General features: G+C 36.8%; 1 protein-coding gene across 3 annotated transcripts in view; it reads left to right on the top strand.

Annotated features, from left to right (window-relative positions):
- Positions 1–15333, top strand: part of DIAPH2 (diaphanous related formin 2) — a 238918-nt gene that overhangs the window by 26684 nt on the left and 196901 nt on the right. For 2 of the 3 annotated variants that reach the window (XM_068151840.1, XM_068151838.1), the window contains 9 exons: positions 678–698; positions 5977–6116; positions 6470–6544; positions 6626–6695; positions 7587–7723; positions 8865–8973; positions 11695–11805; positions 13901–14019; positions 14828–14944. In XM_068151840.1, the coding sequence (XP_068007941.1) occupies positions 678–698; positions 5977–6116; positions 6470–6544; positions 6626–6695; positions 7587–7723; positions 8865–8973; positions 11695–11805; positions 13901–14019; positions 14828–14944 (899 nt within the window). The remainder of the gene's footprint in view (positions 1–677; positions 699–5976; positions 6117–6469; positions 6545–6625; positions 6696–7586; positions 7724–8864; positions 8974–11694; positions 11806–13900; positions 14020–14827; positions 14945–15333) is intronic. The other variant, XM_068151839.1, reaches the window with a different exon arrangement.

The raw sequence follows: 15333 nt of genomic DNA, 5'->3' as shown, positions 1-15333 counted from the left end.
GCAGTTTCTTCCATGTAAAGTCAGCTTCATGAATATGCGGAGATGCTGTTCCACAGTAGAAAAGAGAAGATGTCATTCTGAAAATCACTGTTTAATTATCCATGTAATTAAAAGCATCCATACTGAGCAGTTGAAGAAAAATGCCACATGAGATTTTCTGAAATGCAAGTTAGATTTATAACTGTAGGCTATGATTTTGATTATGAAAACTTAATTAAATTCAGTGATGACATCATCTGAATAAATGGAAAGCTCCATAATAAATGAAGTTGCTATATGTACAAGGAAGTCAGTATGCCATTAGGGTTTCTTGGTCTTTTTCTCAGTGTCATCAGGTCAGGTATTTTATATAGCATTTTAACAAAATGGCATATCTCTTCAGCTTTTAGGATGCAGATGTCAAACTAGATATTTAGTTGCTTGCAAATGTATAAAATACTGATGCCTCAGCAGTGGAACCTGAGAATTTCAAATGAGTTAGCAGAACTATTGTTTTCCCGTTGAGAAGTTTTAACTCGTGAACAGTATAACAGCGTAATAATAGAATGTAACTACTCCTACTAATGATTAAACACTGAAAGATTTGTGTGATGCTACATCCTACTAAGTACTTTTATTTATGTATTATTGTTATCTTTTTTACACAATAACCTCTCTTGGCTGGTCACTGCATGCAGATAGTCGGAAGTAAAGTTCCGGTGAGTATCAACATGATAGTTTTGTTTTTTTTCTTCTAAATACACTCTTTTTTTAGAGATTAGGCTGGAATAATTTTTACTTTTACCTTGGATTTTAAAGTTCACTGGGCATAATTGAATCATTTTTTTTTAAAATGAAAATAATAACTACCTCAGTCATGTTTATCTTAGCAGTTTAAGATCATTGATTGGGCTTCTGAAGGATTTGGGTTTAAGTTTTCAGCACTCTATTTCCAAATACTTCAGGCTCACTGAGAACTCAGCTGTTCATTGTGAGCAATAGACAAAATTTAGGCTTGTCTTGCTTGTTATTGAAGGCAGTCACATGAAACTAAAGATGTGGTGCATAGGGAGAAGGAAATTGCTATTGGCTTTGTTTTATTCAGAGTGGTCTTTAAACAGACTTTCCTGCCTGTATTCACCCTATACTACTTAGTTTTGTACACAGTTCTGGTTCTTATGCGTGTTGAGAAAATCTGCACAATAAAGGCATTTAAAGGTATTACATTTTTTGGGGGGGCAAATTATTAATTCTCCAGTTCAGTGAGTTAAAACCAGTTTCAAATAACTCCTGCTGCCATGCAATTTCCTTATGACATGAATTTGCCTGAAGAGCTTCTTTGTGAAGAGTTTACTTTCTAAAGGAGCCTGGTATATGGGTAATGAAGAAACTCTATAGCATCTGCTTTCTTCCCCGTAACTTTTAATTTGGGGTCTGGTGGAGAGCAAGTATAGTTGTGCATTAAAAGCATGGTTTTGTGCAGATAACTGGTAGCATAGTAAAATAAGAAATGCCACTCTTAAGGGTATGGCTTCTGCATGTTACTTACAGAATGCATGTGTTTTGATGTGTTGCTTGTCAATACATGTTTTTATAGAAGTTTTTTGGGGATGTGATTGCATCTTCTGGCATATGTAGCTATTTTCCTGAAGATTTATATGTTTATTGTGGTTAGACAGGAGAAGAGTTCTGGGCTGTTCATGCGGATGTTGAGCGGTAGTGACAGTTGTGGAAAAGAGATTTGTCTGTTAATGAGGTGTTCAGACCTTGAACTTATTTTGAGTTTTACTTGGGATCTCAAGGACTCATGCCCACCTGTCTTTTAGCTGACTGCAAAGTAATCTTTTTGCTTTTATTGACAGTGATGATTGCATTGAGATGGGAGCTATGTATCTTCTGTTTATCTGTAAGGCATTAGTATAGATGTTTCAAGTAGAATTAGTCCTGTAAGGAGAGACTGAGCTGGGGTTGCTTACCCTGGAGAAGAGGAGGCTCAGAGGAGACCTTATTGCTGTCTACCACTGCCTGAAAGGGAGGTTGTAGCCAGGTGGGGGTTGGTCTCTTCTCCCAGGCAAGCAGCACCAGAACAAGAGGACACAGTCTCAAGCTGCACCAGGGGAGGTTTAGGCTGGATGTTAGGAAGAAGTTCCTCATAGAAAGAGTCATTGGCCATTGGAATGGGCTGCCTAGGGAGGTGGTGGAGTCACCATCCCTGGAGGTGTTTAGGAAGAGACTTGATGGGGTGCTTGGTGCCATGGTTTAGTTGATTAGATAGTGTTGAATGATAGGTTGGACTCAAAGGTCTTTTCAAACCCAGTTAATTCTATTCTATTCAGGGTCTAGTTCATGAGATGATAGATTGTTTCCTCAAATCTTAACAAGGATACTGTTTTTCCAAGTCAAATGTGCAACAACTAGAGTAGATGTGGTTTAAAAAATATCTCTGGGAAGGCTTTTATTGCTTACCTAAAACCAAACAGACCACCCCCACAGCCTTGTCTTTCCTGACCTTATTGTACTCCAATATAAATATATCTGTTTCTTTGCCTGAGATAGAAAGAGAATTGTTGATAGCATACAAAACCACACCAGTTAGCCATTGGTGAGGGGGAAAAGTAGTAACTTCACTTTCACTTCATTAATAATGATGCTGGTACCAGTTGCTTGTTTATTTTTAAGAGCAATTTATTTTTTCTGAATTGTGGAACAGGTGTATGGTGAATTGGCTAGCAGTAGCCACTTCTGTTATTGTGAGGTTTCTATTCAGTTTGCAGACTGCCAGCTGTCTCACTGAAGTAAACCTTATCTCATGGGAACGATATACTTTCAAATTCTTCAGCTGAACTCAGTTTTAGCTTGAGTCCTGTTGATATCTGAATTGTCTAGTGCCTCACAGATGGGTAGTTTCTGCAAGTTTTTTCTAGTCTTTCTGTTTTAACTGTTACAGCCCATCCATGTGGTTGAGGTGTGCTCCACAGTCCTTTTCCACGAAGCAGATAAAATATCTTTGTATTTCCCCATGGAGGGCAAAGTGCTTTTGCTTTTCTATTTTGTTAGATACTGGTTCTCAAGCTTGTTTCCAGGCCTCTAGTGGCACACCCTTAGCACACTATAATGCTGGGCGTTTGCTAAGTCCTGAGTGAAGAATATCTTTGTCTAGTTAACAACTTAGAAATCACTTGGAGTCCAAGTAAATTACAATAAAGTGAAATAGTAATCTCTAAAATATTTAGTTGGTGCCCAGGTTTCTACAATCCTTGTTTATCTTACATCACTATATCCTGTATTGTAAGGTGGCTGTCTTGTCTCTGTCACTGTTGTGCCTTAAACATGGTCCTGCACACAGATCTGAATCGTTTACCTATACCCCCTTCATGCTAAAGGGAGGTAGGCTGTCTTTTTATACTCTTTTTTTGTTTTGTTTGTGTGTGTGAGACTTCCAGCAGTTCCCTTGAACTTCCCCCCCCCAAAAAAAAAACCACTTCATTGCTTTCATCTGAGCTATCACAAATGAATAATTGTCTATTTTAATTGCAGTACTATGAATGTACTGCTCTGGTATGTTGCAGCCTGCTCCAGGTGAACCTGCTTTAGCAGCAAGGTTGGACTTGATCTTCAGAGTTTCCTTCCAACCCCTGCCATTCTCTGATTCTATATGATTCTGTGTAACTGGTCACAAAATGATTTCTGAGATATTTCTATTTTATGCATTGATTTAACCTCTAAAAGTTCTGGTGTTGGATCTAAGCCTCCAACTCTCTTTGTACCTTGCCTTCATTTTATTAGGTGCTCTCATGTAAAGCATACCTTTCCCTGAGACCTTGTACTTCCAAGTAAATGAGAAAGGCATGTATTAAAATTGGAGCCATGTAAAGTCATCCCATTACTTAAGAATAGTATTTCAGTCAATCTCTTGGAACAGGGAAGTGAGGGCAAAAGAGGAAGAGGAGATAGTTCCTATTTCTATGCATTTAAAGGTGCTTAGTCACAGCAGTGATGAGTAAGTAAGCCTGCCCTGTAAGGCAGGTAAGGGGGCTTAGGAGATGATGCTGTCAGTTCCTGAAGCTTCTGGAAACAAGGGCCTGGTAAGTGGAGAGGAGTCTCACTTAAGCACAGACACAAGAGGCAGCAGGAGCATGCCTTGGTTTAACTATAAAATAAACCTCAAACAACATAGCAAAGACCTTAAATGCCACATCTGCATAGGAATCTTCTTTGGAGCTTGCAGCAGACTACAGTGGAAGGGCAAACCACGGGAAATAATCTTTTCTGAGAAACAAATCCATGCTTCATTCTTGAGTGCTTTTCAGAGTCTGGCTTTACATGGAATGGCATTTGAGCGATGTTGCCATTATATCATCTCTGTATAGATTTTGTGGTGTCCAGCAGTGCTTCTGTTCTCTTCTTCTACTCTTCAGGTTTGGGAAATGGCCATTATCTGAAACGATGAAGACATCATCCAGTCTTGTGTACATGGTGTACATCAGTTACACAGAAAATCTTTCTGTTTCTACCCAGTGCATTGAACAGCATAAAGCTGTTCTGTTGTCTACTTCTTTACCTTATGGTCTTCCAGAGTGATGATTTTTCTGAGCTATGATGATTTTTTTAATGTGTAGTGCTAATATACATACCAGATTGGAAGTCAATTCCTACTCTGACAAAGATAACTTCCACCTGTTCATTTCTTCTTCCTTCTGTGGAAGAATATCTCTTTGTTTAGGATATAAAGGAACTATCATCTGTCACTATCAACCTCCTATTTGCTCATCTTTGTCTGTCTTGGTCTTTTGATATGTAACTGGCATGTGTTGTCCAGCTAATGGTGCTATGCATGGCCGCAATAAATGTCTTCCAAATTGATTAGTCTAGGGGACACTGTTGTCTGCATTTGGTCATTAGTAATACATAGTGTAGTTTGAATAGAGCAAACAAGTGCCTTCGTAAAAACTGTACTCTTTTACTTGAAATAGAAGCAATTATAAGAGTGCAGTAGTCAAAGTACTTCCTAGTGATGCAATTAAACTCCAAACCATATAAATTCTATTCTAGGTCAGGTGCTCTTCTTTACACTCATGACATCTTTATCAGGTTCTCTTCAATAGCATATTTACAACTATGGAGCTTTAGGAACTGCACGTTAATCCTAATCACTCTTCTGAGATAAGCTTACTTGTCTGCAACTTGGCAGAGCTGGACAAGAGATTAGTTGCACCCGTTGGTAAAATGTTTTCTATATTCTTCATGGTTTTAAATACTACACCTCTGAAAACTGATTATCAGGTATTTTAGTATTGAAACAGCTTGTAAGTGGCTGTTCTTCTGTAATGACACCTCAGCAGGGAGATGAGCACTTTGTCAAATCTTTTGATTCTCTTGAAACCTTCTCTATTAGTGTCTGAATTTAGAATTATGGTATAGCAAGCAAATGAGTCGTATAGTTGTATGATTTTGAAAACACTGATTTAACAGCTGGGGGATACCAGCTGCTTTTCCAAGTCATTTTCAGTGGCTTATCTTCATTTACTTTGCAGAAGAGAGAACTAATTTCAGAGTCAAGATATGTCCATAGTGATGTTGCACAGATTTTTCTGAAATGGGAAAGATCACACAAACTTAAGAGCAAGTGTGGGGGTTTTTTGTGTCTCTCTGTTTATGGTTGTTTCTAGTATAGTGTTATTACTTGAATGTTAAATGGGAGAGTGTAGCAGTTGAACATGTTAATAAACTAAATGATGGGATGAAATATTTGTATCTGAGGTATACTATATGCACTTCACTAAAAGAAATGAACAAGGTTCCGGAAAAGTATTTACCCTGGTGAGGCAAGACCTAAACGATGAACTGCTTTTGACACATAAGTCAAGTCCCTTTAATAGTTGTAACAGGGAAAATGGTGATTTTAAAATTCATACAGAACTATTGACCATACATGTTCTCATCTAAATGCTGCCATGATCAGTATAAGATTAAGCAGCATTCTGTCTTCTGTGGTAGGGTGGACTGAAAAACAGCAAGCATGAATGCACACTGTCTTCACAAGAATACATTCATGAATTGCGGTCTGGAATTTCAGAGGAAAAGCTTCTTAATTGTCTAGAGTCTTTGAGAGTGTCTCTAACGAGTAATCCAGTCAGGTAAGTAATACCTGCTGTAGTTTTCATCATGCTGTTTTTGCTAAGCAATAAAAAGTTAGAGGGTGGTTTTTTTTAGAAGCCAGAGTAATTATGCTAATGCTTGTTAGCATGAGAAAGTAGTTCTCGGCACACTGGGTGAGTGAATTGTTTGCAACTGTCTGCAATATCTGCTCAGCTTTCACAGTGGTGCTGGTTGTTGGAAGCATTTGTCTTGACTGTTTATCAGGTCTTCCTGGGAAGTGAGACTTTAAGCAGCATCTATGAACAGATGTACAAACAGTATTGGAGCTACAATTCTGCAAGTTTTACCCATTATGAAGAAGTATTAAAAGCATTTTTCTTCCTTCTTCTAGCTGGGTTAACAATTTTGGACATGAAGGTCTTGGACTTCTGTTGGATGCATTGGAAAAGCTTCTTGACAAGAAACAGTAAGGATTCAGATCACCTGAGGGGAGGGGTGGAGGAGCTTATAAGGATTGTTTGAACTTACATTATTTTTTTCCTTCAAGGCAAGAAAGTATTGATAAGAAGAATCAACATAAACTTATCCAGTGCCTCAAAGCGTTTATGAACAATAAAGTAAGAAATATTTCCAATTCAGATGCTTCTAGCATAAGTGGCTTTTGTTGACTACAGGATAAATGTAGCTTGATGAATCTCAGAAAAGGAAGGAAAGCTTGTGTATCCAGGGTCAACAGACTCTGGGAATGTAGGTCTTAAACTTGATGTGACTTGCTGAGAGTGTTGTTTATAAACCTTTCAGAATATGCTATTTTGCTTAATCTTGTTAACTATCACTAATTTTTGGAAGGAAAGCATTTGAAAGAGGATGGTTGTAAGGACTGAAGACAAGTAGGTTTGGAAATTAATTTCTTATGCAATTGAAGGCAAATGATTTCTTTATAAATTCAGATTTCAATACATTATTATTGCAATTAATGAAGTGTCACAATGATTTATTTTCCCCCACCTGTAGCATATACGGTTGTGCATTGCAGTTAGTTTTGATTACTATTACTTGGTCACAATCTGTAATTTTCTGTGGAAGGCAAAATAGAATATACATAAAGATAGTTGTTTCAGAAAAGTATATCCATTTCTGTTGGTCGTTGTGTAAAATACTATTTCAACTTGCCCAAAGCTGTTACAGGAAAGAAAATCATCAAATTTCTATACTGTTGAGATATTTCAGACAAAAGGTCAAACTAAGTTGTCTTTTGGTGGACATCTGATTTTAAAAGAGATGGAATCTTCCTTAAAAGCTAACTCTCTTTGCTAGGAGAAAGCTTTAAATATAACATAGGAAGAGCTGACTTGTGTCCCCAAGCTGTATAGCCTGGAGGCTGTAGTACAGTGTTGCTAAACTTCAAATGGGGGGGAGGAGGTGTGAAGATTCCTAAGGGTCTGAAGCCCAAAGGTGCATTCAAGGCAAATACAAGTTTTTCACTGTAAGCTTTTTGTTTCTTCAAGTACGGATTACAAAGGATTCTAGGAGATGAAAGAAGTCTCTTGCTGTTATCAAGAGCAATTGATCCGAAGCAACCACATATGATGACTGAAACAGTAAAAATACTTTCTGCTATCTGCATTGTTGGAGAAGAAAATATGTAAGTAACACATTAAAACAATATGTTTTTCAGCTTTTTTTAATGCTCCTGAGTTGTCAGTTTGGACATGGATGAGAAAACTTGTCAGTGAAACAAATGTTAAGTCTTTACTTTGTTAATGTGGTCTAAATGAAAAGAAATGTACCTGTTTGGATGAATTACTCGAGTATTAAATGAGACAGAAGAAAATGAGCAGAGATCTAAACCTCGTGGCTTAATTGGATGGTATGAAAGGACTATGATTGCTTAGTATAAAGAAGATGAGACTTAATGAGCCATTGCAGCTCATAAATGGCTACTGAAAAAAAATAAATACACAAGTTGTTGCATTGATGAGCGTGATCAGAAATTGTGAAGTGTTAACTGCCATAAGGAAAGCTGTCATTTAAGCCCTCTGTGTTAGCCTGGGGCACTACTGAACCTAATATTGTAGGGAGAATTGAGACTGGGGCATCTCCCTGGGGAAGATGAACTGGTTTGACACTTAAAATTTGTCAGTAGTTCACAACATAATAATATAGAAACAAATATATTTATTGATTTTATTAAAGTATCACCTCCCTAACCAAACATAACCAATTTGACAAGGGGGGAAAAAAACCATACCTTTGCAGCTGAAATCTTGAATAGTTCCAGTTGTGTAGCACTTGTCCATGAGCTTTTTGGAGCAGAGATAATCAGCTGGCATATGTTGGCTCTGAATTACTGAGTGCCTTAGTTTACTGAAGGTAAAAAAGTACGGACTCCGTGTCGTCTGCACAACAAATAGATTAAAAGGTTTTAATTTCTGGAAAGACAATTTGTTATAACTCCCAGCTGTTAAACATGTCGACTAATACCTAGTGCTCAGTCTTGCAAAGGTAAATATTGCTTTTTCCCTCCTCACTGGCTGTTTCTGACCTGAATGTCACCACAATTTGGAGATACATTGACTTTGGTTTTAATTCAACATCAGTGTTACAGATATTTTAACCATTGATTCTTGGTTTCTTATCAACTTTGTATAGATAAATGTAGATAAATGCATTCTGATTCTCTGTCAGTGCATGAAACTCTTGAGTTGTGTAAAGAATGGGCTAGGTATCTTTGAAATTAACAAGTTGGTTGTGGTGTACCTTTTGACAGTTTGTCTTTTTCTTAGTCTGGACAAGCTTTTAGGTGCTATAACAACTGCTGCTGAGAGGCACAACAGGGAACGTTTTTCTCAGATTGTTGAAGGATTGGAAAACCACGAATTCTTACAGCTGCAGGTGGGTTTAATTTTTTTTGGGTATGCTTACTAATACTTCATAAATAATTTAAATACTGGAAAACAGTATAGTTCTATGATCTTTAAATTACTTAACAGCAAACTCTTTTAGGGCTTTTACTCCGATGTTCAGTAAAATAGGAAAAATGAATGCAAATGGCCTGCTGATACTAGGTTTGCTAATTGTTACCAGTGTGAAAACAAGGAACTCACTTCCTTGTTGCAAAAGGATTAAGAAGTCTGTAGTAAAAAGAGGCCAATTAGTGGTGCTTTTTCTTAGGTGCCAGATGAAATGCCCATGCAATAAGCGTGTGAAAGCATTTGATAATATTTGTCATTGCTCAATCTTCTTGGCCAGGAATTTTGTGTGCTTTATTGGACCCATAAAAATCCAGCTGTCAGTCCTCTGAAGTGTTTTGATTACTCTTATTGGAGCCCCAAGGAAGTTGATATTCAAGGAGTTGGAGGCAGTGCTCACTGTGTGCCTTCTGAATTTAGGGAAGAAGCACAAAAAAGTACCTCTAAGTTGCACTGCATGTTTAAATAGCTCCTCCTCCTTCAGTCTTGTCCCACTTAAAATTCCTGTACTTATATTCATTTGAGGCCATCATTTAAAAGACATTTGTAACAAGACAGAACAAGTTTGGCTTGTGCTCTTAAAGTGAGTAATTGAGTTTAATTTGGAACCACAACCAGAGTTCCTTAACTGAGCACAAGCTTCAGGTATCTTACTGTTTGCACTGCTTGTGGCAAGAACATACTATCTAGTACTGTTCGCCTTTTTGTTACATTAATGAATGAAGATATAGATGAGCACAGATCTTTGGAGACAGTAAAGTGTTTTGAAGGGGCTTTTATTTGTGCTGAAGTTTTATAGGAAATGCAAAGTTTTATTTGGCTGTGAAGTGTCTTGGTAACTTGGTGTTGTTCTCCCTTATAATGATAGTGCAGGATAAACCCTGTCTTACCTCTGGTGAATCAAAGGGTTGACTTTTAAAAAAGTCTGACACCTGCACTTTATCAGCCACTGGTGCTTCTCTAAGGATAATCTAGTGAGTTGTAAAAAACATTTTTATAAAGTAAATAATCCTCTCAGGCATATCCTATGTCACAAGCTCAGTTCTCCTTATATGTCAGTGGATGTAGTTTCTTTTTTAGTCTCTGTATACACCTGAAGAATTCCAGGAGTTTTGGTTGCTGTAAGAACTCAAACTTGCAAAAATTGCATAGTTTTGGTAACTACAGGTGTTTACATAGAGACCAAGTGACTGAGTATCCTACTACATGATGATTTGAACTTATTTTTTTCCTCTTTACACAATATTTGCATAAACTGTATATTGCTGAAATTTGTAATTCAGCTGTTATGGCTGAAAGATATGTAAAAATCGAATCAGGGCAGGTATGCCTGCATGGAAGGGATAGCTTTTTCTATTATTAGATCTTTTATGTCAACTATAGTTGTATTAGCACCATCTTTCCTATCAGTAGTTCTTTTTTTCAGAGCTAATGAGTTAATGATGTTCGGTAAGTTTCTGTAAATGACCTTCTCATCTTAATAATACTATCATGAAAGAATTAATTTTGAAGTTGTCTGAAGCTGTTTCTTACTCCACAACCTTGTTGATTCAAAATAAACAAGAACCACCACAGTACTTTCCTGCTCCCCTGCTTCCTCCACCCCTGAAACCTCAGTAAAGGTGCAATTGCAAGACTCATTAACTTTTTTTCTGACAAAATCATTCTTTACTTGTAATGTATTAGCACAAGCCATTAAGCTGGAGTCTCTTCTGGCAAAAGCAATCATAGCAGATGGCACCTCTTCTCTCTATTAATTTCAGATTGGACATGTACTTTGGCTTGTTAAGTCATGTCATAGCAGTAAAATAACAAGAATCATTCAAGCGAGCATGATGATACTGCATTATCTGAAGATGCAGCTGTATAAAGGAGGTGCCTTTGAAAAGACTATTCTAATAGGAATTTAAGACTCTGTAAGGTGTTCCATTAAAACTAAATAGTGAATGTAATTAAAACAGGAAGGGTGCTTTTATCTGCCTTTTTTTTCTTTGCAGCTATTGATTTTTATTTATTTATTTATTCCACTCTAATGCTGCTTCTGTTTGTGGCTAACACCTTTTACCAAACTTGATTATTTCCCTGGAGTCCCTTTTTAGTCTTCTAATGTGGATCAGCACTTTTGGCATTATTCTGTTGTCTACCTGTGTTAAAGTAAATCAATTAAAGTGCACAGCTGTTCAATTAAAGCATTAGCCAGTATCCTGAGACTTCAGGCATTCTGTAAAAGTGCTGTGTGGGAGTAGGAAAGACACCTGGTGATGTGAATTATTTTGTCTATGGGTGTTTGGAGGTGGTTTTTGATTTTTTTTATTTTTTGCTTCTTTAATTTTCAGTTACTGTAGAACCAGGTAGTTGTCAGGTTGATGGGTGCAGGGGAGAAAAAGGAGTTGCAGTGTGGAACTGTACTGTGGGAATAGCTTTCTGAAATAAAATGTGGTTCTTCATGTGTTACAGTTTTGACATAGCAGAAGCTCTCACAAGGTGAAAATGGAAGAGTATTTAATGTTGCAAGTGTTTCATGTGTGCCATATAATAAATAATATCCATCTCTTCATATCTGGTTTTATAGTTAAACATCAAAGATTGCATTTGTTTTCATTCTGTGCATACTAAAGGTTTGTGCCTATATTTCCAATAACAGGTAGCATGTATGCAGCTCATCAATGCCCTTGTTACTTCTCCAGAAGATCTTGATTTCAGGATACACTTGAGAAATGAATTTTTACGTTGTGGCCTGAAGAAAATATTGCCTGTAAGTATTTTGTGTGTAGGAATTGGTCACAGTTAAACAACTGCTTGTGATTGTTGAAGATGACCACATAATTGAGAGTGGTAGATCTGTATGGTTGTGGTGGGCAAAGTCACATCTGGGAAGGACTATCAGTCCCAACTCCACTTTCATTCATCACAGTTACAAATTTAGTTTCTCTTTAGCCATGTAAAGCAGAATGGTAATTGAAGCAAGTCCAGGTATTAGGAATGAAATTAGGGTAGTCAAACTGAGCATGATGAGCTCAAAGCACATACAGTGGATGTGAGTCTGGCTGTGGAGCCAATATTGGATTAATTTTCTTTGTATCTGCTGTTCCTGTTTTCTGTGAAATCTGTTTTTCTTTAATCTGCTTTCTGAGAAGGCATTTGGAGTTTTGAAGGAAAAATCAAATCCCCTCCATTCTCTTTGAGACTACATGTCTTCATGCAGCTGCACAGAAGTACCCCTTTATGGATATGGCTGTCTATGAATATTTGTGACTGAGAGCTAGATTTACAACTCTTAACCAAGAAACCATTGCCTTGTTGACATCAAGAATGTATTTAATTAAGGTACTCTGAAGTTTCTCACAAAAGATGGGAGAAAGAGTGCCTGCTTGTAATTGAAACACAATTATACTGCTGTAACTTCTAAGATACAAAGTTTTGAATCATCAACTTTTGTCAGGAATGAGAACTTCCAGGCTTTAGGGCATGGAGTTTTGAAACTTACCGAGGTGTGTCTGTTAATTTTCCTGAAGGTATTTATTTAGGCTTTGTATCATGATGATACAAACATCTGAAAGCCTGAAGAGTTCTTTTTCAGTAGATTAAAAATAAGTGAGTTTACACAGTCAGTCAATGCTTAAACAAAGAATTGGGGTGAGTTAGGTGGCAAATGGACTGAATTGTAATAAATCTTGACAGAAAACTTTGTAGACTGCACTGACATTGAGAGATGAATTTAAAAGCAATTAATATTTAGTGATAATCTTTTCTAAAAAGCTCTTGTGCTGAATTTCTGTCTCAAGGTTAGTGTTTTGTATAACTTGTAATATCAACTAAAATAGACAATGCCATCTTGCTGCCTTTTTATTTGCAAGGTGTTAATTATGACATACATTTTACTGAGATGACTGACTGACTGAATTTTCCAGGGAGTGAACAGAGAGGACAATTGGGGTTTTTGTTTTGCATGAGAAAGCAATTTCCTTGACAGTAAAGCATCTCAAGAAGACATCCTGTTCATATCTGTGCTTAGGGGTAAATGTTCAGGAAATGTATGAATTTCATGAATAAAAAAAAATCAGGAAGGGGATCTATATCTGTCTCTTAACCTGTCCTGTCACAGTGGCCTTCTGTGGTTTTCAATCATCAGAAGTGATATGAATTTATACTTTTTTGGGGGAACAGGCACACTTACTGTTCAGTTTGTATATATCCTGTTCATAACAGTTACAGGCTAGTTTTCATTTAAAGCATGGAGTGCTTTCAAACTAAGGGCTTCAGAGCTATTTTCCTTTTTGTGCTTTGCCTAGGAATAAGCTAAACTTGCTTCCCAAGTTAGATAAGTCACTTATATTGCTTACAAGACAAACATTTTTTTCTCTGCTCTGAGCTTTCATTTTTTATCTTAGTTTGTTACTTCTAAGTATTCATTCATGTACTGCGATTGGTTTCATTCTATGATCTAGATTAACTTTGTAACAGAAAGTTGCAAGCATATCATCTTTATGCCTTTTTAGGTTTCTTAAGCTCACTTTAATTAATGTTTTAAAATATTCTCTTTTTTTAGACAAACTCTGGCATAAACAAGCATAAATTGCTGACTATGTCCCATTAGGAGAACTCAGTTATAAGGCTTATTTGTTCTGCAGCCCATACCTGCTATATTTGCTGACATTTTGCCTTAATTTTCCTTCTCCTGTGCAATTATGAAAACCCTCTGACACTGAATTACAACTTACTCCTGTTTCCAAGTCTAGTATCTTATATTTTGTCATTATGTGATCTTTGAAGGGGGAGGAATTCTTTCTTTCTTTAAGTGTTGCTTTATAAAAGGGAAAAGTAAGATATCCTATGCCTTGAAAAAATAGGGCTTGAAAGATAAGGATAATGAAGAGCTTGATATTCAGCTGAAAGTGTTTGATGAAAACAAAGAAGAAGACTTAATTGAATTGTCGCATCGACTCAATGATATCAAAGCTGAAATGGAATATCCTTTTTGGAAATGGTGTTACAACTTGTTGTTGTCTTTAATTGTATCAACCTTAGGTTTGAACGCTTAATGTGCAGTTTGTCACAGTTCTGTATCTTGTCAGGGCCTTTCTCAAGGAGATTTATTTCTGCTTCCTATGTTTTCTAAACTTTTCTATAAAATTAGTAGTTCCATTTGTGTCAAGTGTAAGTCATTGGGAACTGAATGTGTTTTTTTATAAGCAGTTTAGCTTGGTAAATGTTCTCTGTAATGATGCATGGATATATACAGTTACATCCATAGAACATTATTAGTTTGAAGAAAAAATAGTTATGGTAACTAAGGTGTAACAATATTGCTAGTAGGTTCTGAAGCACTAAAAATGCAAGTGGTTGACTAGTGTGTATTTGCCAGTAGCCTGGCTTCCTTCAGAATGAAAATGAAAGCTTAATGTGGAATGTATTTATAGGATTCTATGGTAAAAGGTGTGTTGTAAAAATTTGCTGAGTGGTAATGGAAGGGGTTGGAACTGGATGATCTTTGTGGTCCTTTCCACCCCGACAATTTTGTGATTCTCTGATCTTAGTTTCTAAACAAGGGGCAGTTTCTGTGGGTTATCATATTGGGGGGAGAAGAAGGATATTTACTAGTAAGGGTTTCACTTGAGTAGTACGAGCACCTTCTAGGAAGCAGGGTGGAGTGGGTGTTGTGTAGTGTTAAGGGCTTTATTTTCCCCCTCTGGTATGCATTTGTTTGTTTGGATGTAGGGGTTTTGTTTGGTGTTTTGTTTTCATAAGTCTTTTTATTTCCTTAACAATGTTTCCACTGATGTGAATGAAGTGTTCCATCTGCTGTATAATATGTTGAAAGACACTTCTTCTGAAAATTACTTCTTGTCGATTCTTCAACATTTCCTTCTCATCAGAAACGATTACTATGTCCGGTAAGTGTCAGCTGGCAGGTTTGATTGGTTTGGATACTGACTGTAAGGGGAAAAAACAGAATCTAGACTCTGGTAAACTTGAATAGCTCACAACTGTGCTTGACTAGTTGCACTGGGGCTGCTGTTGTTATTTATCTTTCTGCTCAAAGTTCATCTTGAAAAGATCTGGTTGCATACAATAATGCTTATTTTAAACACTTGAATCTTACTCTAACACCCTTATCCCAAAATCTTTTAACAAAATGAACACTTGTTCCTTTATTGAAGTTCGATAGCTTCATGACTTTAAAGAACTTGAAGGTTAATTGCATAGCTAATAATAGAAAATACAGTGCCTTGTATCTTGTGTTTTCAGTGTAAGCATCTCTTAAATTCCCTTCTTAGTGCCT

Source organism: Melanerpes formicivorus, unplaced genomic scaffold, assembly GCF_026170545.1.
Source record: "Melanerpes formicivorus ecotype bairdi unplaced genomic scaffold, bMelFor1.0.p_v2 SCAF_22, whole genome shotgun sequence".
NCBI classification, from domain to species: domain Eukaryota; kingdom Metazoa; phylum Chordata; class Aves; order Piciformes; family Picidae; genus Melanerpes; species Melanerpes formicivorus.
The sequence above is the reverse complement of the archived record's forward strand: the minus strand, read 5'-3'. Positions and strand labels throughout refer to the sequence as shown.